This window comes from Amblyomma americanum, chromosome 7 (genome assembly GCF_052857255.1).
Source record: "Amblyomma americanum isolate KBUSLIRL-KWMA chromosome 7, ASM5285725v1, whole genome shotgun sequence".
Classification (NCBI taxonomy): Eukaryota; Metazoa; Arthropoda; class Arachnida; order Ixodida; family Ixodidae; genus Amblyomma; species Amblyomma americanum.
The window spans coordinates 178,260,490-178,280,375 of record NC_135503.1 but is presented as its reverse complement, the minus strand read 5'-3'; the positions used below and the strand labels follow the sequence as shown (position 1 = coordinate 178,280,375).

At 45.6% G+C, this 19,886-nt stretch overlaps 3 protein-coding genes across 3 annotated transcripts; 2 read left to right on the top strand and 1 right to left on the bottom strand.

Moving 5' to 3' along the window:
• Nucleotides 1-7,725: 7,725 nt before the first annotated feature.
• LOC144097594 (uncharacterized) lies at nucleotides 7,726-9,109 on the top strand. Its single transcript, XM_077630261.1, has 3 exons — nucleotides 7,726-8,051; nucleotides 8,623-8,956; nucleotides 9,058-9,109. The coding sequence occupies exons 1-2, from the start codon at nucleotides 7,972-7,974 to the stop codon at nucleotides 8,954-8,956; spliced, it is 414 nt and encodes a 137-aa protein (XP_077486387.1). The 5' UTR covers nucleotides 7,726-7,971; the 3' UTR covers nucleotides 9,058-9,109.
• A 996-nt stretch (nucleotides 9,110-10,105) lies between these two features.
• Nucleotides 10,106-14,723, bottom strand: LOC144098224 (uncharacterized). Its single transcript, XM_077630720.1, has 3 exons — nucleotides 14,593-14,723; nucleotides 13,631-13,819; nucleotides 10,106-10,176 (listed from the first exon to the last, which is right to left on the bottom strand). The coding sequence occupies exons 1-3, from the start codon at nucleotides 14,660-14,662 to the stop codon at nucleotides 10,106-10,108; spliced, it is 330 nt and encodes a 109-aa protein (XP_077486846.1). The 5' UTR covers nucleotides 14,663-14,723.
• A 3,286-nt stretch (nucleotides 14,724-18,009) lies between these two features.
• LOC144097593 (THAP domain-containing protein 2-like) lies at nucleotides 18,010-19,583 on the top strand. The gene is made up of 3 exons (XM_077630260.1): nucleotides 18,010-18,175; nucleotides 18,287-18,485; nucleotides 19,133-19,583. The coding sequence occupies exons 1-3, from the start codon at nucleotides 18,105-18,107 to the stop codon at nucleotides 19,406-19,408; spliced, it is 546 nt and encodes a 181-aa protein (XP_077486386.1). The 5' UTR covers nucleotides 18,010-18,104; the 3' UTR covers nucleotides 19,409-19,583.
• The last annotated feature ends 303 nt before the right edge of the window (nucleotides 19,584-19,886 follow it).

Sequence of the window (19,886 nt, the reverse complement as noted above, 5' to 3'; positions counted from 1 at the left end):
ACAAAAATGCAGAAAAAATCTTTCTACCACTCCTCGAGTTTTAAAACACGGCTTCTAGTTCGGTACAAAAATTTGAAAATGAATCGGCGTTAGTTAAGGATTCGTCTAGACGGTTCCATTCTCTTGTTACTAGCGGGAAGAAAGAATTTTTGAAGGTGTCACTGTGATAAGGATATTCGGTTAGCGTATACGCGTGCTGGTTTCTTAATGCACGTTTTAGTGACAGTGAAATGTACTTTGATGAATCGATCTTAAAATTGTTATTAAAGAGCTGATAAAGAAATTTTAGTCGCGCGCGCTTTGCCCTTGTTAACAGCGTTTCAAGCCTGGAGATTTCAGCTAGTTGTGTTGGTGAGTCGTTTTTTTTGTATCTGTTGTGAATAAACCTCACTGCTTTACGTTGAATTCTTTCAAGTCGCGAAATATTGGTTACAGACTGAGGAAACCAAACAGTGTTAGCATATTCTAGTACAGGCCTAACAAACGTTTTATAAGCTAAAAGTTTAGTTTGTGTTGGCGCAAGACGGACACACCTTTTAAGAAAGAATAGTTTTCGTAATGCAGTTGAAGTAATGTTGTCAATGTGTTTGCCCCATCTAAGATCGTTAGTTAATGTAACTCCTAAGTATTTGTGTTCATTGACGAAGGCCAGTGGAGTACCATTGATTTTGTACAAGAAATTTGATGGTTGCTTTTTTCTAGTTACTGCAATTGCTACAGATTTAACTTTGTTAATTGACATTTGCCAATCACTACACCAGTCCGAAAGTTTTTGCAATGATCTGTTAAATATGGCATGACCTTGATGGCTTCTGATTTCTCTGTAAATTATGCAATCGTCTGCAAAGAGTTTGATGTTACAGGTAATGTCGGTGGTAATGTCATTAATAAATATAAGAAACAGCAGTGGCCCAAGGACAGACCCTTGAGGAACTCCGGATGTGACTGGTACCGTTTCCGATTGAATGTTATTATACAAAACGAGTTGGGAACGTTGCCACAAGAAATCTTCAATCCAAGCCAAAAGTTCCCCATCACCGATGTAACCCCGTAGTTTTACGATTAGTTTGGAATGGCATACGCAGTCGAAGGCTTTAGCAAAGTCGAGTAATATGATATCAGTTTGGCTGTTTTTGTCAATACTTAAAGCTAGGTCATGCACAACTTCTGTTAATTGAGTAACTGTTGATAAGCCGCGGCGAAATCCATGCTGATGAGGCGACAATAAGTTATTGCACTCTAGAAACTCTGTTAGGTGCTTTGAAATTATATGTTCTAGTATTTTACATGCGGTACTAGTGAGTGATATCGGCCTGAAGTTGGAAACCAAAGAAGTATTGCCTAATTTATGGATCGGCAATACCTTGGCGATTTTCCAGTCGTCTGGTAGTCTGCAAGTGATAAGGGATTTACGGTAGATTAGACCTAGGTACCTGCTGCAGGGTTCGGCATATCGTTTTAAAAAGGCGTTTGGAATTTCATCTGGGCCACTTGCTTTTTTACTGTCCAGACCGAGCAGAAGATTGAAACCACCAGCGTCGGTAATGCTAAGGGGACCAATTTTCGAACCACTGCATAATTCTGCTCTGGGTATAACACAGTTATCTACAGTAAAAACTGAACGAAAGTAATCATTATAAGCATTTGCCTTTTTAATCTTTTCTTCAACTGGCAAGTGTGAAGTATTATTTCTGTTGGTGCTAAAATGTTTCCAGAACCGTCGCGGATTATTCGTGAGGAAATTAGGAAGTGTAACCTGAAAGTAGCGTTGTTTGGTCATTTTTGCTTTTTGCTTAAAGTCTGAAGTAGCATGCGCCAGTTTACTTGTTTCAAGTGCGGTTACTCCTTTGGATTTCATGTTCTGCCTGAGCCGTTTAACTCGTCGTTTTGCATGAATAACCTCACGTGTAATCCAAGGATTTTTTGTTCGAGGGCGTTTTGTTAACAGCGGTACAAAATGAGATATAGTGACCTACAGTGTTCTTAAACTTAAGCCAGAGAGCATTAATATCTGTATCTGTATTGCATGAAAGTGCGGAAAAGGAATGAAAATCATGTTCGAGATAAGTGAGTATGCTAGCATCGTCAGCTTTGTCAAAATTACGCACCGTTGTTAATTCAGTTCGAGGCGTGATAGTGATCCCCAGGGGTAGTACGCATATGGGAATATCATGGTCAGACATCCCTTTGATGATGTCAGTCTGGGACTGGTCTAGGGGAAAATTATCGCTGAGAAATATAATATCAAGTATTGTTTTTGTTGTATCTTGCGTCCGTGTTGCACATGATACAGTTTGGCGAAGGTTAAAGTTCAACATTAAATCGACGATCGCATAAGTTGCAGGGGATGAGAGGTGCATATTTGTCCAATCCATCTCAGGTAGATTAAAATCACCCATGAGTACAACTCGAGTATTGGGACTGCGAATGTGACGTTGCATGAACTCTTGAATTATTTTTATGCTCTCGTGCCCTGAAGAAGGGCTACGATAAACACAACCTATGACAATATGAGCACCATGGGCTTCTAGCTTACAAAATATGTCCTCGGCTTCTTCTACATCTGGGAGGATGACAAAGGAAAAGTGTTGTTTTATTAGTAGCGCTACGCCTCCGCCACGTGTCTGGCGATCTTTACGTATTACTGAATAGTCTGGAGGGGCGATTTCATCATTCGAAATGTTTGCCGTCAGCCACGTTTCGGTGATGCCTACTATATCGGGATCGTGCTCTAGTGGTAAGTACTCAAGGTGATCAGTTTTGTTGAGGATACTTCGGGCATTTATGTTTAGTATTGTTAAGTCCTTGATTGCACCCTGCGTCGGGTGTTCTGCGACGGCGGCCGGCTTAGATCGTAGTTTTTTTCTAATGGAACTATGTCATTTCTTTCGTCATCCCATGCAAATATGCGGCTGTTGATGTAAAGTTTATCAAATGCCATTGAAACCTTCTCACGTTTGTCACGGTGTGGCTTAGCCTTTTCCCACAACTTCTTGCGCAGTTCTAGGTTAATATTTGCATCCCAAGATAAGGTCTCGTGAAATCTAAACACCTAATGTTTTAATACAAGGCAGCATTTCAACTGGGGTTGATTTGAGCAAGATAGTTTGACTAGTTGATATAGGTTTATTTCTGGCGTGAAATAAAACTGCCTTTGTTTATTTTTAAAAGTCTTTCTTCAGTCCATTTCTCTAGTTTAGCTAGGCTTTCATTGGCATGGCGAATTACTTGATCGGTATCATTTGCTGAAAAGAATAGACTCGTATCGTCTGCGTAAATGATAAATTTTGTGGCTGGAGCTACGCTTACTATGTCATTCACGTAGAGATTAAAGCGGAATGGCCCCAAAATACTGCCTTGCGGCACGCCACAATAAACTGCTAGCGAGTCCGAACAAAATCCCTCTATATCTACATTTTGCTTCCTATTGTTTAAATATGACCGGATTAACGAAGCAGCCACACCCCGAAAACCATATCTTTCTAGGTTCCTGATGAGTAGCTGATGATTTATGAGGTCAAAGGCCCTTGAAAAATCTATAAACACGCGGCCCCTCAGCCAGAACTTCCTGGCCAGGCAAACCCCCAAGAGGCTGTGTTGCGCAACGCCTTGCGCCTCATAGAGAGCATCACGGGTATCGTGCAGAATAACCTGCAAACAGCCGCTCCAGCGGCGAGACCGAGGCTACGGGTGGACCTTCTCAACTACGGCGGCTATCATGATCTTGTCAGTGCCAACGAGTACCTGGATCGCATGCTGACCTACCAGCAGGCGACGGGCTTACCGATGGCGAGGTTTTGGCGCGTGTCGTGCCAGTCTCACTGACTGATCAGGCTGCCCGCTGGTTCCGCCTTACTGGCCACCGGTCACGCACAACGAAGGAGTTCCGAGCGAGGGTTCGCGAGAAGTTCTTACCCGCAGATTACGACCGTCGTCTGCGGCGCGAGTTGGAGCTGCGTACTCAGCATCCAGACGAATCCAGAGGGCGATGGACGAACTTTATCGTATCGCGGACCCCTCAGCTCCGAACGGCGAGAAGGTAGAGCTCGTCACGCGGCAAGCTCACCCTACCTTCGCAGCCTACCTACGAGGCGTGCAGTTCAGGGATTTGGACGAACTCGCATCGGCAGCCAAGCGCATAGAGGCGGACATACTCGCCTCCCGCGCGTATCGGCCACCACCGCCAGCGTCGCAGGCATTTGAGCCGCGATGCCCCTGGAACGGAGACACTTTTCGCATTCGTTCCCGGGGTGCCGAAACGGTTGCATTCAGTGACGGGCAACTGAGAAACGGTTGGGAATTGTCTGACAGAGCTCTCGACCCGTACACGTGTGCTATGCGGGCAACACACGCGGCACCTGGCCAAGGTACGCAGAATCGGGACCGACATGCCGACCCGAGGACGCTAGAGCAAAGTGCCACTACGACGGTACGCCCGTCAGGGAGGAACGGTCAACCGGCGCGAGGCGACAACTGCCCCGCCCGGCAACGGCCGAACACCCTCTGCTACCGGTGCAACCAACGATGGCACTGCGCCCGGGAATGCAGACGCCCCGTGAACCGAGAGCACGCGCTTTTGGGAAACGAACGGAGCCGCCGATGTGCAACGCTGCACAGCCGGCGGCGTCAACAGCGGTGCTCAGTGGGTCACACGAACTCCTAGCCCCACTGGCTTGTCGTTTGGAACCACCCAGCGACACGCCAGTCCCGCTTAATGAGCTTACGGTTGCTCGACGTAAGTTCATGGCTTTGCTAGACACCGGAGCGAGCGCATCCCTGTTTCGCGACGAGGTATGCGAGCATCTCCATCGGAACGGACTCCGACTGCGAGCGAGCAACCTCTTTCCCATTAGACAGCGGCACAGCGCACGCGAGCGGTGCCACGCGGCTTGTGGTGCGGTGGGAGAAACGAGTGAGGCGCCAGCGCTTCGATCACCTCCCCGGCCTATAGGTTCCCATTATTCTTGGTAGAGACTTCCTCGCCAAGACGGGCATTGTTATTGACGTCTGCAAAGGAGGATATAGGGAGCGTGCATGTGGCACCCTGAAACCTTTCGTTAAACCGCCAAAAGCGTCAGAAGCACATTCGCTTTCGGATGCTATGCGCGCAGACGTACGCAACGATCGCCCCAAAAAGCCCCTCGGAAGCCCTTCGGCCGAGCTGCCATACCAGCCGGTCGACCGCGCCGAGAGGAAAAGCGCGGAAGGGAACTCCTCCCCACCCGTGCGACCTCATGTCCCCCCTGCGGTTCCGCTCTGCGCCGCGGCGGCATGCAGGCCTTCCCACCCGCTGCTGGGCAACTCAGGCGGTTTGTTGGTTGAGGAAAAAGCGCGCTTGTGTCTGCTCCTGAACTAATACGACGCTGTATTCACGGAGCGGCCTGGCTACACTACGCTGGTTAGGCACAAAATTGAGAGAGGCGACGCCGTTTTGTGGAAGTGCAATCCTCGGCCAGTCAGCTTGTTTCAATGGCCATCGAGTCGAGGGTCTTCGAAATTCTCAATCGCCATCGAACTCAAAGGAGTTGTGTCGGTGCTACACGGCTAATCTCAATGGCCATTGAAATGGTTTCGTGTCTTACGCCAAGCTTGTGTGGCGCCACTATCGCTACTTCGGATCTTGCAAAAAAAAAATTGATAAATGTATACTAAGTGCTGAAATACATGCATACGCGCATGTCGTTTAGATCCCTTTTAATTGCACGTACGCGACGGACAGATGCAGACACTGCTGTAGCTACTCTAATACAAGACGAGCCACGCGTGTCAAGGCACCGTCACGCTCACAATTTGCTGCCTTTCCATCCCCGTACTAACTTGTACAAATATTCTTTTTTTCCTCGTACTGTTAGTCAGTGAAAAGGTCTCCCTTCTCTAATTTTTTCCAGTGATAATTTTGACCAGGCGCTGCTACTGTATTTTGCGTCGTGACATTCTGGGACGGTTTTTCCGTAATTTTATCAGGTTATTATTCTGAGGGGTAGCGTGCGCAAGTTCATTTCTGTGAGATTACGTAAAAATCGTTCTACATAACTGAAATGCGTGCTTGCTCACTTTTGTTCTCTTCCCATGTTTTGTTCTCATTCACATGTTAAACGCAAGAGCTTATTTATAATTGATGTTAATCGGGAGAAAATATTGTACGAATTGCCCAGCTGCTTGGACCCGCTGATACCGCAGTATTTGTAAATAAAATAAATAAATAATAAACCAATCCAGTCCAATTGTGTTGGAGCGCGGCTTCGTCAGGCTTAAGACCTGGGAAATAGCTTTGATATCTGAAAAACAAAAGCTATTTGTCTCTTGCAGCTTTATCCAAGGGTAAGAATGGGCGAATCGAAGACGAATACAACAGCTTAGAAAACGATACTGCTTTGAGGGATTAGCGACGAGGCTGTTATCGCTGTGAAGCGGGCGGGCAGAGCGCCGCCATGTTGTCAACGCTAAGTATGCAAGCAACGCAAAGACCGCAACGAAAAATTAATGCGCTTAAAACCAGTCTGATACAATTTTAAAAGTATTGTACAGACGGCTTGAATTAAATTTTAGGCGAATAATGTTCATTCATGCTTTTGTACCGTGAATGTGTCGTGTACGAAAGTGCGCTTGGTGCCGCTCGAAGCAACGCTAGCAACCTTGGGCAACGCTCGAAGGCCCTCGAAATCTCGATGGAGTTCCGCGCTGCTCCGTTGACTCGATAGACTATTGACTCGATGACCATTGAAACTGCCCGTGTAGCAGCGCTCGATCGCCTTTGAGTCGATAGGCTATCGTTTCGAGGGCCTTCGAAATGCCCGTGTGACAGGCACTCGAAAGCACTCGATAACGCTCTGGACGAACTTCTCGACACAGGCGTTGTGGAACGTTCAAACAGCCCCGGGGGGTTTCCAGTGGTGCTTGCGCCCAAAAAGGATGGAACTACCCGCCTTTGTGTGGACTATGGACGCCTGAACGAGGTGACGCGGAAGGACGCGTACCCACTTCTCTCGATCGTGTCTAATGTTGGTGGAGCGAAGCACTTCACTACGCTCGATGCCAGCAGAGGATACTTTCCGGTGGAGATGACTCCCAGTAACCGAGAGAAAGCTGCTTTCAATCGTCACAGGGGACTTTTCCAGTTTACCAGAATGCCTTTCGGCCTGGTCAGAGCGTCCGCGACGTACAGCACTCTAAAAAAAGTGTGATATTAGTCTTTTTGGGGGTAAACCACTTATCGCTGAGCTGACACCTTTAGGAGGGTATCACGCTATTTGCTCCAGACTTAAGTTTTACCCCCGAATGCAGAAATGTAACTTGGCTCGAACTTAACTTCCGTCAGTCTCAAGTGAGCTCCATCGTGTTTCATAAACCAAACTCGGCTTGAAGTGCGACTTGCAACCGGCTAGGCTCGATCCTAGTTCGGTCCAACTTCAAGTCGGCTGAGGAGCTTGCTTGAAGCTGACTTCGTTGTATTTTCCAACATGGCCACCTACCGATCGGACGTCGCGCGGAGGGTAGCTGCGTTCGAGTTAGCTTGCCACGCCATGGACGCAGTATTTTCTGAGGCCCATTCGTTGCCGAAGATTCCACGGCCAGCGTTACGAGATCGGGGGAACCCCATGGAGCCCTACGACGACGAGCAGTTCCTCGCCCGCTATCGGTTTTCCAAGAACGCCGTGCGGGAGCTGCTCACCGTGTTGCCCCTGCGTGAAAGTCCCGACAACAGCGGACAGCCTGTTCCTCCGATGCTGCAGCTACTCCTGGCTTTGAGGTTTTATGGGGCCGGTACTTTCCAAACCGTCACCAGGGATCTGGTGCGGATTTCGCAGCCCACGGTGTGCCGCGCAGTTGGCAAGGTCACCTTGCTGATTGCCAAGCACCTGCGCCCGATGCTGGTGCAGTTTCCAGCCGTCTCGCAGTTTGAAAAGCTGATGCGGGACTTTTATGAGATCGGTGAATTCCCTGGTGTGACCGGCTGCATAGATTGCACGCATGTCCGCATCAACAGCCCGGGTGGTGCAGATGCGGAAGTCTACCGAAACCGCAAAGGCTATTTCTCCATCAATGTGCAGGTGAGCAATGAAAATTGAAATTCTCTGAACAGTTACAACTGTTCAGCTCATTCGTATTCGTTCGCGTTGTGTACGTGCTGTCATTTTATTTATTTCCACGCGGTGCTACGAACGTACAGTCACAAGATTACTTGCCCGAAAGACGCGGGTTCGATCCCGGCCGCGGCGTTCACATTTCGATGGAGGCGAAATGCTGGAGGCCTGTGTACTGTGCGACGTCGTTGCACGCTGAAGAACGCCAGGTGGTAGAAATTTCCGGAGCCTTTCACTACGGCGTCCCGCAGAGCGAAATGTGTCTCTTCGGAATATGCGATCGAGGCCCAGCATTTTGTTTTAGTACTGCTTTATAATGTAGCTTTGTACTCCATGAAGAGTGCAGCTTCGTTCTCCATGCTCCATGAAGAGTAGCACTACATTCTAGGCGCTATATTACCACGCAATCACTGTGCAAATTCACCGGAAGGAAGGTTAGTTAATGTTTCCAATGACAGTGCATGACAAAGTTGACAAAGCTTGACCACACTTTCGAGCTGTGGCATTAAATCAATGCAGTATTCCTTTATACGTGCAGGTACCAAAAAGCCCACATAAAGACACGGAATGTGGTCGAAAGGACATTTGGTGTCTGGAAGCGCCTCTTTCCTTGTCTGGATATGGGGCTCCAGCACAAGCCGAAACAAGCTGCAGTGATCATCACAGCGTGTGCAGCCCTGCAGAACTTTGCATGTTTGATGAAGGAGCCACAGCCTCCTATTGAAAGCGCTCCCATCCAGGACATTCCACCGGCTCGCACCAGCACGACAGCAGCGAGGCGGCCAGAGCACCTGCCACCTGTTGATGCTGTCAGCGACAGCTTGTCGGGAATGCAGGCACGACGGGTGCTCATCCAGAAGAGCTTCACATAGGTAAGAAATGCACAGTCCTCAAAACTGTCCCATGCATTTTGAATAAAGCATGTTTATAATGCGCACTTGCTCATGCCACCCGTATCCCAAATTTTGTGCAGGAACTAAAGAAATGTTAGAGCAATGGGAACGACTAGCAGCAGTTCAAGCGGCTGGACGAAGAGGTCGACGAAGTGCAGCTGGGGATCCTGAGTGACTCCTGAGAGTGTGCTCATCATGACGCTCTCTGATCTATGACCGCAGACCTTCCCTGCGAATACACCCCTTTACACTAGAATTTTTTCTCAGCTTCGGAAGCTTTTAAGTTGCGAGCTTGTTGCATTAACAAACTGCTACTCTTCCACTTGTAGGTTCTGCATTTCTTGCTATAGTGTTCTATTTCAAATGCTATTTTTCATGAACGCTGTATTGATCTTGCAGGAGGCGAATACCAGAAAAGCTCTTGTTGACCCTGCTGCTGAGGGTCTTAATGGCGCTCAGTTCATTTGTTTAAGAGCTGCTGCCTTGGCGGCTTTGCTTACACGCATGTGAAAAATTACCAGATTTGGTAAAGTACAACAGTTAGGCCTTAGGTGGAGCAGTCGCAGGGCTTGTGAACCTTTCCACAGAGCAAACATTTGTGTGGCTGCTTTGGTAGCGGCATGGAATTCAGGTTCCTCACAGCAAGTAGTTCTGCTACTTCGTCTTTCCTACTTTCACCCGGCTTGCACTCCAAGCTTGGGCTCTTGCATGTCTTCCATGTGTTGAGTATAAATTTGTTTTTATGTCACAATTGTAATGACAAAGAAGTGCCCATGTGGCAGCGGGACTGCTCTCGGCAAGCGCGTGCTTCGGGTTGGTGCTGCTGGAACCGTTGACTGTCTGTGAACGCTGTTCTGCGCTTTGTACTTTCTGCCCGGAAAACCCATTGCACAATCATTAATTTCAAATATCCCTTTTACAACAAAACGAGACGTTCCCAATTGCCTACAATGATGAAATTCCAGATCACTGCGAAGTTTTGTTTTCTGGCTTGCCAACAGAGGTGTGTTATGAATCAGTTATTAAATTTCTCACTTTTTTTTGGCAGTATTGAGGAAAAAAAATTGAGTGTATTCTTTTCATTTGGTTTGCTTTCAAGATGGTGTAGAACGGTCAAACCTTCAGCTGTCACACTGGAGCCTTCTTTTCCAGGAAAGATGCTCGACTGGTTTGTTGTGCATTGTCGCTCTCTCTCGTCTCTGTTCAAAGTGGGAGTTGGTTGTTGTCATAGTATGGTGCAAAAGGTCGATTCTTTAGGTCTGAAATGGGCTTCCTGACATGATCCACATGCCTCGTCCAGCTCAATCTCTTACAACAAAGTTGCATAACGGGCAGTAACTGGCACAGAGAAAGAAGCGAAAGAAGCAGCATATGTGCGGAGAGGATTCCAGGCATTGTTGTGTCATGGTGAAACATACCAACCTACAGTGTGTGACCTGTGAGCATTTTTAATTTCCAAGTGTAAAGGTCATGGTCGTACATAGCACTCCTGTAATTGTTGCTAAGGCTACACAATCTGTCTGCGAGCAGTTGCACTCAATATTCATTGTCCTCGAGCCAAATGCACCTGGTGTTTGTTAGGTGCCTTGCTTTGCATGGCTGAATACAAACCCTAGATCATAAAGTGAGTCGTCATGAGCCAACACCAACAGTTAGTCGAGATCATTGTGTGCGGGCACTACTGATGTTTGGGAACGCCTTGCTGCCGCAGTCATGGTGGACCACTGAAAGATAATTTATGACCCCAGTAGTGTTTGCAACTTTTTGTTTTGTGGGTTCAATGAATGGTTTGTGATATGACTAGGTAGCTACTTCTAGCTCGCAAGTGTTGTAGTGAAATCTTTTACATGCAAACACTTGGACTAGAGGTTCTTTTGATTTGTACATGCAGTTACTAGTTGGCTGTCACAGCTTAAATCTGGCTTTGCATTTCAGCCGGCCTTCTTGGAACTGTGCTGATTCCACTCATCGAGAACTGGCATGTTTTGAAATTGTTACACGGTTTGGCGGGGTTCGAAATAGCAGAACGTGGGTGCCATCAGCAAGTGTTTTTTTGATGCATGCTTCTTTATAGTCTTTTTTTGTCATGCCTAGTGCGGCTTGTCACAGGAATGTGGTGGCCATATTTTTGAAGCAATAGATTACTTCAGCAAAGCGGGAGGCTGTGGCATTGTATTGACTCAAGCTATGGGCCCACCTTGTAGACAGCATAGGAGGAATCGCATTCTTTAAGGGTTTCGGTTCTTGAGTAGGAGGCACTAGCTGCGAGGGTTTAGGTTAGATGAGACAGCAAAGATAATGGAAGGAGTAGAGAGCGGTGTTGGCCTTTGAGCATTTTTGTGGTGTTGACTTGCGTGAGCCAATATTGTTGACCTTTTATACATGGAAACTTTAACAATGTGGCCTGCAATTTTCTCTACTGGTTGGTTTTGCAAGCAATGCCAGGGGAGGTTTTTCCTTCCTAAAGCAGCCATATCTGTAGCATACAGCAAAGCGTATTTCTATGAATAAATTGCTGTTTGCATCCAAAGATCCATATAGCCATAGCAGCATAAGTACCACGCAACCATCCTACCTGCCTCCTGCTATGCGATAGCTTGTCAGACTTGCATGCAAGGTGGTGACCTGGCTGTATGTCTGTTCCCACCGAGTCATGTGCTTGAAACGGTACATGTGCAAATGAAGTGTAGTTATGTGGATTTGCCACATCATATTTGTGCAAGCATTCACACAGCATTCCAGTTTCATTCAGTCATAGGCACCGTTTATTCTGGTGCCTTTCGCAGCCTACGAAGCTCTTCAAGTTTGATTTGTTTTTCAATTTCTAAGATTTCCAATTCCAATTTTTTTTTCTGGATATCAAGGAGTTTTTTCTCCTGCCGCTCTTGCAGAATACTGTTGTGGTCCTCTCGCATCAGCTGCAGACGCAGTCCATGCTCTTCGTGCAGTAAGGCCGCTCTATAGTCGTTCTCATCTGCCAGAGACCTTTCTAAAAGGGCCATCCGCCCTCTTGGAGCCCTGCCAGCGTCACCGGTGGCCACTGCTTCAGCAGTAGTGGGACCAGCGGCAGCTCCAGAAGCAACTGTAGCACTGCTGCAGCCTGCTGCAGCTGTGCTGGAAGCATCAGCAGGTTGCACAGCAGGAAAAAAGAGATTGCTCTCCTGCTCAATTGCTTCTGGAGTTGCCCCACTCTTACCAACAGCAGCCGCTGGTGACTGCGGCTCATCCACGAGCGGAGGTTGCCAGTCGTCTTCTGTAATAAGAAAAGGTAAAAATTAGTTGGACAAATCAAAGCTTACAACACATTAGCTGTCTGCCTCAACAGCACAGATTGTTGGGTCAATTGGTGAAGAGACATTATAACGAAAGCTTTATAATGTTCTTATATAAGGCACCACTTGCCCTTCTCGGCGCCAAATAGCTGCCGTTGTTTCTGGGGGCCCCAGTTTAGTCATTCTGTTTTGTTCTGCCATATTCCTCACCTTTCACTCTGAATTATGCCTGATGACCTCACTTTATTTTTTTCTGCTGATACAGTAGTGATAGTCACGCAGGCCCCGAGTTTTACACATGTGGTTATCCTCTAACTCTGCACCTGCAGCTTTTTTGCTCATTCAATGGGTTTCTTTTCAATTTTAGTATATTTGCTAGTTTGTACTCATGCGTGTCCTCTGGCCCAGGGAGCCAGTTATACGCCCTTCCTTTCTTCAAAATCATCAGCGTCTAGAACTTTGTCAATGCCAATGAACGCCGACAGCTTTCACTTTGTATATCCTGGAGTAGCTGAGCTAATCCACTTTCATTTTTTTTGCAAAGGTTTCCTTGTAATGCCTGCCTGCTTGCTTCGCCGCATATATGCGACACCAATGCCAAGGTGAGGCATACAAGAAAGGTGACAAATACTGCAGCCTGAGTCTGTGGGCTACAGAAAACATGCGCTTCGAGTGAAACCTCTGCATTGCAAAACTAACAATTTCCTTGAAACTAGCAGCCAAATTCGAAAAGGCTTTGAGCATTACACATAGGCAAGCTGCACCATTATTCACAACAAGAATGTTGTTACCTCATCCCTGGAGCACCATCATGTACAAGTACACAGAAATATGAAAATTTATGTGAAGGAGTGCATGCATAATGAAACTGCATTAAAGTTGGCATTCGTTTAAAGTGAGGCAGGAATGGCAAACAAGGCTCAAAAACATCATCAGGAGAGAATGTCATAATGAATGCGGTTCAGGTTGCAGCACTGAATGCTTGCTCCCTCGGTGTCCGACGGTTAACCAACTCCTCGCCTTCCGCTACAGGAACACAGCATACCACTCACATGAATATAAGCCGTCAAGTCAAAATGCCTTCAGAGTGCTGTCCAACAACATGCAGCTTGGAGCAGGTCACCCTTTCGCACTGTCAACCAATGCAGCCTTTATCTGCACAAACATTCAGCCAACCACATGTAGAGCAGCTTTCCACAGTGTTGTATTAAATGAGATTTTTATAATTTGTTGTAGATGAACATTACAGTCTTCATAGCAGGTTCAAGGCAATAAAAAACATTGAAACAGCGTCAATTGACAGTACACGCTGCCGTTGTCATCAAAGGAATATAAAGAGAGGAGTGCTGGTTTTCTACAACATGCAAAGTGCTTTCTTTACCTGCATAATGGAATTCTTCATTGCCTGCTCCATCCACCATTGGCTGCAACAATCTTATAACAGGCAAACTTGCCACTGGTGGCAGGTCGATGCCTCCATCAGAGTCACTCTGGTTGCCTACCCTGGTCATTATGTGGCTGGCAACAGCAATGACTTGCTCACTTTGAGCGCTCACAGTACACCCTCCTCCTGAAAAGAAAAAAGACACCGCACACAGTGAAGCTACTCTTAATTTATAGACAATGCGCCATTAAAATATTTTGTTCATGAAGTGCCACACAAAAGCAACCAAAGGCACACCAATGCATGCAACTGTGTGTTGTTTTCGCTACGTTTTTGTGCCACCCGTCCCAGCAGTGCCAGGAATGAGTAAAGGTAGGTAGCTGTATGTACAGCCTTCCGGATATTCAACAGTACCAAGCAACTGTCAATAGCGCGGCAAGTTTCCTCATGAACATGAAGGTCGCCAGTGTAGACCCCGTCTGGTCTACGGTGCACCCAATTTGGCTTCGCGGCGCGATAGTATGCGAATGGTACCAACTCCGAGCAAAATCGTCCGTTGTCAGTTCGCAGCTGGCCAGGCGCGAGCCCTCCGTCCCACTGCACTGCCCGCTCATCATAGTCTTCTATGCAGCAGAAATCGCATGCCTTCGTACTGACTTGAATGTAGCAAACATTCTCTGTAGTTTTTAAAAATTACGGAGGCTGTACAGGATACTGCTTGGGCATTATTTACACGATTAACGCAGGCTGCATTCATCTGCGTTTGTAAATAAAGCAGAGTACACTGCACCGAAACGTTATTACGTGCCCATTTACGTGTTATCACACTGTTCCTAAAAAACTATGCATTCCAGTACACGTTGCTTACGCCGACCGAAGTAGAATAATCATGCCTTTATCCATGGCATACAAAGCATGCAGGAACAAACATTTGTAAACGGCCTGCAAGCCGCGCTCACCTGTCTTGTGGCGATCTCTCTTTTTCCTCGCGTCCTCTTCCTTCGACTTTTGTTTAGGTTGGCCCAGCATTTCTTGAGCTGATTGGGGTCACGTCGGGTCACCCCGTGATTGCTGTTAAACAGCCCGGCAATTTCCTTCCAAGTGGCTTTTTTTTTTGCCAGCAACGACACATCGGTTTTTTTGCACTCTAATATATGCCGACGTGCGTTAACAAAACACAATAACAATTGCTTTTCCTGGAACGTGAACTGAGGCGCTGGTCTCCGCTGGGAGCAGGAAAAGCATGGGAAAAACTGGCTATGGCTCAACTAGGATTGGCTCAATGTGGAGCACGTTGCCAGCCAAAAACGTCAATCAAGTGGAAGCAGTGGGTAGCACTGAAATGTAGTTTTTATTGTTAGCAATTTTATGCAGGTCACTCACACCTAGTGCCTGTTTATGACTGCTGAACGAGATGCGTTGTTTTATAGGAGCAAAATGGGCATTATTATAATAGATTGTTCAATACTCTCATCCCCAGACGAGCAATGCGCCCTCGCTTCCAAGCACGCGCTTAACTTTTTTTTTTGCATTTGCATTTATTTCAGTCATGTACAATGGCTGAGGAGAAAGGAAAAAAAGCCGCGCACGCGGCTTGACAAAGCTCCCATCTCCCGTAGCGGCATGGCCCGGCGATGACAAGCAGCAGTAAAACAATAACAAAAGAATGCATGAAATAACAAATATGTACAATATCTTCATAACAGATCACCAGAATAGTCTCGGTACAGTTACGCACACGCAAATGATAGTTTAATCACAGCACATGGATACTTAGTTTATTTTACAGTTGGATATGATTCATTGTTTTGTAAGAACATATTTCTGACAGCGTTATATGAAACGGAAAGAATGGATTGATTAGTGAAAGCATTTCTATTAAGGAAAGATTTCAACACATACCTGAGTGTTTGAAAACCGTAATTTGTGCGTGGACAAGGTACATACCAATAATCGTAGTGTCTTGTGTTGTGAACAGCGGTATTTTTCCGTAGATTCGCAAGGTCAGAAAAAAATGTGGTGTCACTATGTACCTGAGATTTGTACTGCTGAATTACACGGTACTGATGAATAACCCTTGCATCCATAATGCGGTATTTTGCAAATAGAGCACTCGTATGTGCTAAGTATGTGGCACCCGCAATTGCTCTGACTGCATTTTTTTGTAATGTCAAAACCTTTTGAATATTAGTTTGCGTCGTTGTACCCCAAACCAAATGACAATATTTAACATGAGAGTCAAAGAGGGCATGGTAAATAACAAGTTTTGTCCTAGTAGGTATCATGCACTTTAACCTTATGAGTATGCCGACAACGCGAGCTAGCTTACTCTCTATTTGCTCGATGTGGTAGTCCCATAACATAAATTCATTGAAGTGAACGCCAAGTGTTTTTACAACATTAGTTATTTCTATTATATTACCACCCAATACTAAATCTGTATGTACAGCCCATTTGACATTTTTAGCTCTAAAAAATATCGCCTTCGTTTTCATTGTGTTTATTAGTAGGGAATTTTTTTCAGACCATGAGTTAAGTTTTCCCAACACGCTATTAGCCTTTTCTACTATATCATTCGCGTTGGTGCCGGTCAGAAATAAAGTAGTATCGTCAGCGTAAATTACGTATTGTGTTTCGGAGTCAATCTGTACTAAATCATTAATATATACATTAAATAATAAGGGACCAAGGATACTACCTTGAGGTACACCATGCTTTATTTTATTTTAAGTAGAGCGATGATTATCTATAGAAACGTACTGATATCGGTCAGTTAAATAGCTGGTGATAAGAGATAGTGCTTTGTTCCGGACACCGTATGCAGAAAGTTTACGAAGAAGAGTTTCGTGATGAATCATATCGAAGGCTTTGGAGAAATCTATGTATATTCCAAGGGTTATTTGTTTACATTCAATGTTATTTAAAATTATTTCTTTTTGCTTCAAGAGAGCCATTTCAGTAGAGGACTTAGGTCTAAATCCAAACTGTCTTGGAGTTATCACGTTGTATTTTTCAAGAAAATTGGAAAGTCGTAAATGTATTGTTTTTTCCAAGCCCTTAGATAAAATAGGCAATATAGACACTGGTCTATAATTACGAAGATCGTTTTTCGAACCACCTTTATAAAGAACAACTACTTTTGCTATTTTGATGTCCGAAGGGAAAATGCCGGTAGTCATAGACAAGTTATAAATATAAGTTAAAATTGGGCATATAATGTCCAAGACGTACATAACAGGTTTCATTTTCAGTCCAAAAGCATCTTCACTGTTTGTATTGTTCATGCCTTTATATATATTAAGCACCTCATTTTCGTCACAACATGTTATAAAAATACTGTTACTTGTATGATTCGTAATGTAATCCAATGCCATATTGTTGTGTTCACTATCAAAAAGTCCACTGAAATAGCTATTAAACTTATTTGCGAGTGCGAGTCCACTATAACTAATGCCTTCCATTGTAATACTGTCAATTGTATTTGTAGAGTTAGGGTTCAAGACTCGATTCAACCTATTCCAAACTTTCTTTTGATCGGTCAGACCAGCGAACATGTTAAGGTGATATGCATTCCTCGCTTTTCTTAAAGTTAAGTTCAGTTTGTTTCGGTACCTCTTGAACGTTGCCCACGATTCTGGACTGCGACTTTGTAAGAATTTCTGATAGAGGGAATTTTTCCTGGCAATCATTCGAAGAATATGCGAGGTAATCCAGGGTTTACGAGCTCGTTTTGGTTTCTTTACATCTTTGTACGGAAAACTGTTACGATATATACAAGCGAATATCTTCAGAAAACAACTAAACGCTATGTCAGCAGTCAATGCAGCAAAAACTGGTTCCCAGTTGACGTTCATTATTTTGCGTCGAAATGTTTCTAACGTGGTTGGGGTGATCTGCTTATTTTTACATTTGTTTGTTTACAGGTTGATTTTAATACAGGCACACTATTACTTACGATGTAAACAGGCAGGTGGTCAGCAAGTCAGGTTGAGCATCTATGAAACACGAAACCCAACTTGGCCGTTCTGAAGCCGCCTTGGTGCTTCGACTCGACTTGCCGAAGTTGAGTCGAAGCGCGAGCCAAGTTACATTTCTGCATTCGGGGGTTAGTCTACGACAAAAAAGTATGAACGTTACACTCTCTCTAGTGTAAAGTTACACCTTGAGAGCCAGTGTAAGTTTATGCTGCCAAGATTATACCTACATCTTTTCAGAAAGACTATGTTTTAGTCCAAGACAAACAGTATAAACATTACACTTTCTTTAGTGTAAGGTTACGTCTTGAACAAGGAGGATATATAAAACTTGCTGGAGTGGAGAGGGTGCGCTCCGACCGAAGCCTTCGTCCGCCATCTTACCAGAGGCAGAAAGCGCGCTCGGCGCCAGCGGCACCGGCTCGCGCTGCTGTTTTCGTGAGTTGGTCTGCAGTGCAAGTTGATGTGAGGGGCATGTAAACACCATCGATTTGATTATGGTTGCCTCTTGCGTTGCCTACGGATGTGCGAACAGGCTGAAGAAGGGTTGTGGCCTCACGTTTCACCTGTAAGTATACGAGAACACGTTCATTGAGCCACTACGCTCGCGTTGCCGATGGATGTCAACTGATATGTTGTGTGTGTGTGCAACGACTAATAGTCCTGGAATTGCCGACAGGTTTCCAAAATATCCGGAGCTGCGGAGCCTGTGGGAGCGGGCTATTCGCTGTGAAAGGTGGCATGCGAAAGATGGAGATCGCCTTTGCTGTGTGCATTTCGCGCCGGAGTGCTTCGACCGCACCGGACGGACAACGCGACTGCGTGCGGGCTGTGTTCCTTCTGTGTTCCCTGCGTTTCCGGAGCATCTACAGAAGCCCGTGAGTACGTTAGAACGTCGCGCGATGTATTTGTGGCGGTCTCGTTTTCGTTGAAAAGAAGTGACCGTGATAAGCCGGATAAAAATCAACACTGTGTGCCCTGCCAGCTGCAAAAGCGAGAAATGCGACTGAGTTTCTCGAGCTCATTAGACCGCGGATGTCGTTTTCAACTAATGTCATTAAATTTACCATTGTCACATCTAATTGAATGACATTCTATGAAAATTACATCAAATTCGCCGTCTGGCAGGGTCGCCTCAGCTAGGCTGTAACCATGACATTGGATAGAGACCGCTATTGCGCCTAGATTTTGCACAGCTTCATTTTTTTTTCATTTTCATAGGATAAAAAGTACGAAAACTGCTACTCATAACCGTAGGCTGCAGGTGCGGCTTCAGTCTGCAAATCTGTTCAGTAAGCGCGCGTCGGTGGTGACGTGAAGAGATCTAATTAATATGCAAGCTCAGATGCTAAACAAAATAAACAGGCTAATGATTTGAAAAGATGCTTAAGCGAAATTTGAAAATAACATACATCCACCTTTATGAAGCAGTAAGTTGTGGTAGCAAACGAGGCATAGCTTTACAACTGCTCTTATTTTTCTCTGACTTGAGACTCATCAGATGTACAAATGGCGTCTATTTCAGGTGAAAAGGAAGCGTCCAGGCCGCAAGCATGAAGACACCCCAGCCAATAACTGCTCACCGCAGCATGAAAAGTCTGAAGCTGAAGAAGAGCCACCTGTGCCTTCACCCACCAAACAATGGTACAAAGAAAAAGTAAGTGCCTCTGAGGAAGAAATAACTCAGCTGAAAAAGAAAGTTAAAACTTTGCAGCAAACGAAGCGAAGCCTCACAAAGAGAAATGAGACAGCGCAAGAAATTATCAAGGAAATCAGAGATCAAAAACTCCTTTCAGAATAAGGATCACAGGTGTTCACGTCTTCATTTTCAAGTGATATTCAGCAGCTTCTGAACAGAGCGGGCAACAAGCAAAAGGGTGTATACACACCCGAGCTCCGCGCGTTCGCGCTGACTTTGCATTTTTATTCCCCGGCCGCGTATGACTACGTCAGGTCCAAATTCAATGATGCCCTTCCTTCACAGCGGACACTTAGGCAATGGCATCGCTCAGTCCACGGAGCTCCTGGCTTTACAGATGAAGCATTTTGCTTCCTTTAAAAATTTACACAATCACGGAATGAGCCGTTCTACTGCGCTCTGATCGTGGACGACATGGCCATAAGAAAACATGTAGAACTTGTTGGAAACAAAATAGTCGGGTATGTGGACTTTGGAACAGGGCTAGATGACGACAGTCTCCCTGAAGCGAGAAATGTGTGTGTGTACATGATTGTTGGTGTAAATGTCAGAATCAAGATGCCTGTCGCTTACTTTTTGA

What these genes read in the sequence shown, in the direction of transcription:
- LOC144097593 (XM_077630260.1), top strand. Translation starts at nt 18,105, where the DNA reads ATGGTTGCCTCTTGCGTTGCCTACGGATGTGCGAACAGGCTGAAGAAG. An exon ending in TGTGGCCTCACGTTTCACCT is followed by an intron (nt 18,176 to 18,286) that starts GTAAGTATACGA and finishes AATTGCCGACAG; the next exon opens with GTTTCCAAAATATCCGGAGC. An exon ending in CGGAGCATCTACAGAAGCCC is followed by an intron (nt 18,486 to 19,132) that starts GTGAGTACGTTA and finishes CGTCTATTTCAG; the next exon opens with GTGAAAAGGAAGCGTCCAGG.
- LOC144098224 (XM_077630720.1), bottom strand. Translation starts at nt 14,662, where the DNA reads ATGCTGGGCCAACCTAAACAAAAGTCGAAGGAAGAGGACGCGAGGAAA. An exon ending in GAGAGATCGCCACAAGACAG is followed by an intron (nt 13,820 to 14,592) that starts GTGAGCGCGGCT and finishes TTTTCTTTTCAG; the next exon opens with GAGGAGGGTGTACTGTGAGC. An exon ending in TGAAGAATTCCATTATGCAG is followed by an intron (nt 10,177 to 13,630) that starts GTAAAGAAAGCA and finishes CACTTTGAACAG; the next exon opens with AGACGAGAGAGAGCGACAAT.
- LOC144097594 (XM_077630261.1), top strand. Translation starts at nt 7,972, where the DNA reads ATGTCCGCATCAACAGCCCGGGTGGTGCAGATGCGGAAGTCTACCGAA. An exon ending in ATTTCTCCATCAATGTGCAG is followed by an intron (nt 8,052 to 8,622) that starts GTGAGCAATGAA and finishes TTATACGTGCAG; the next exon opens with GTACCAAAAAGCCCACATAA.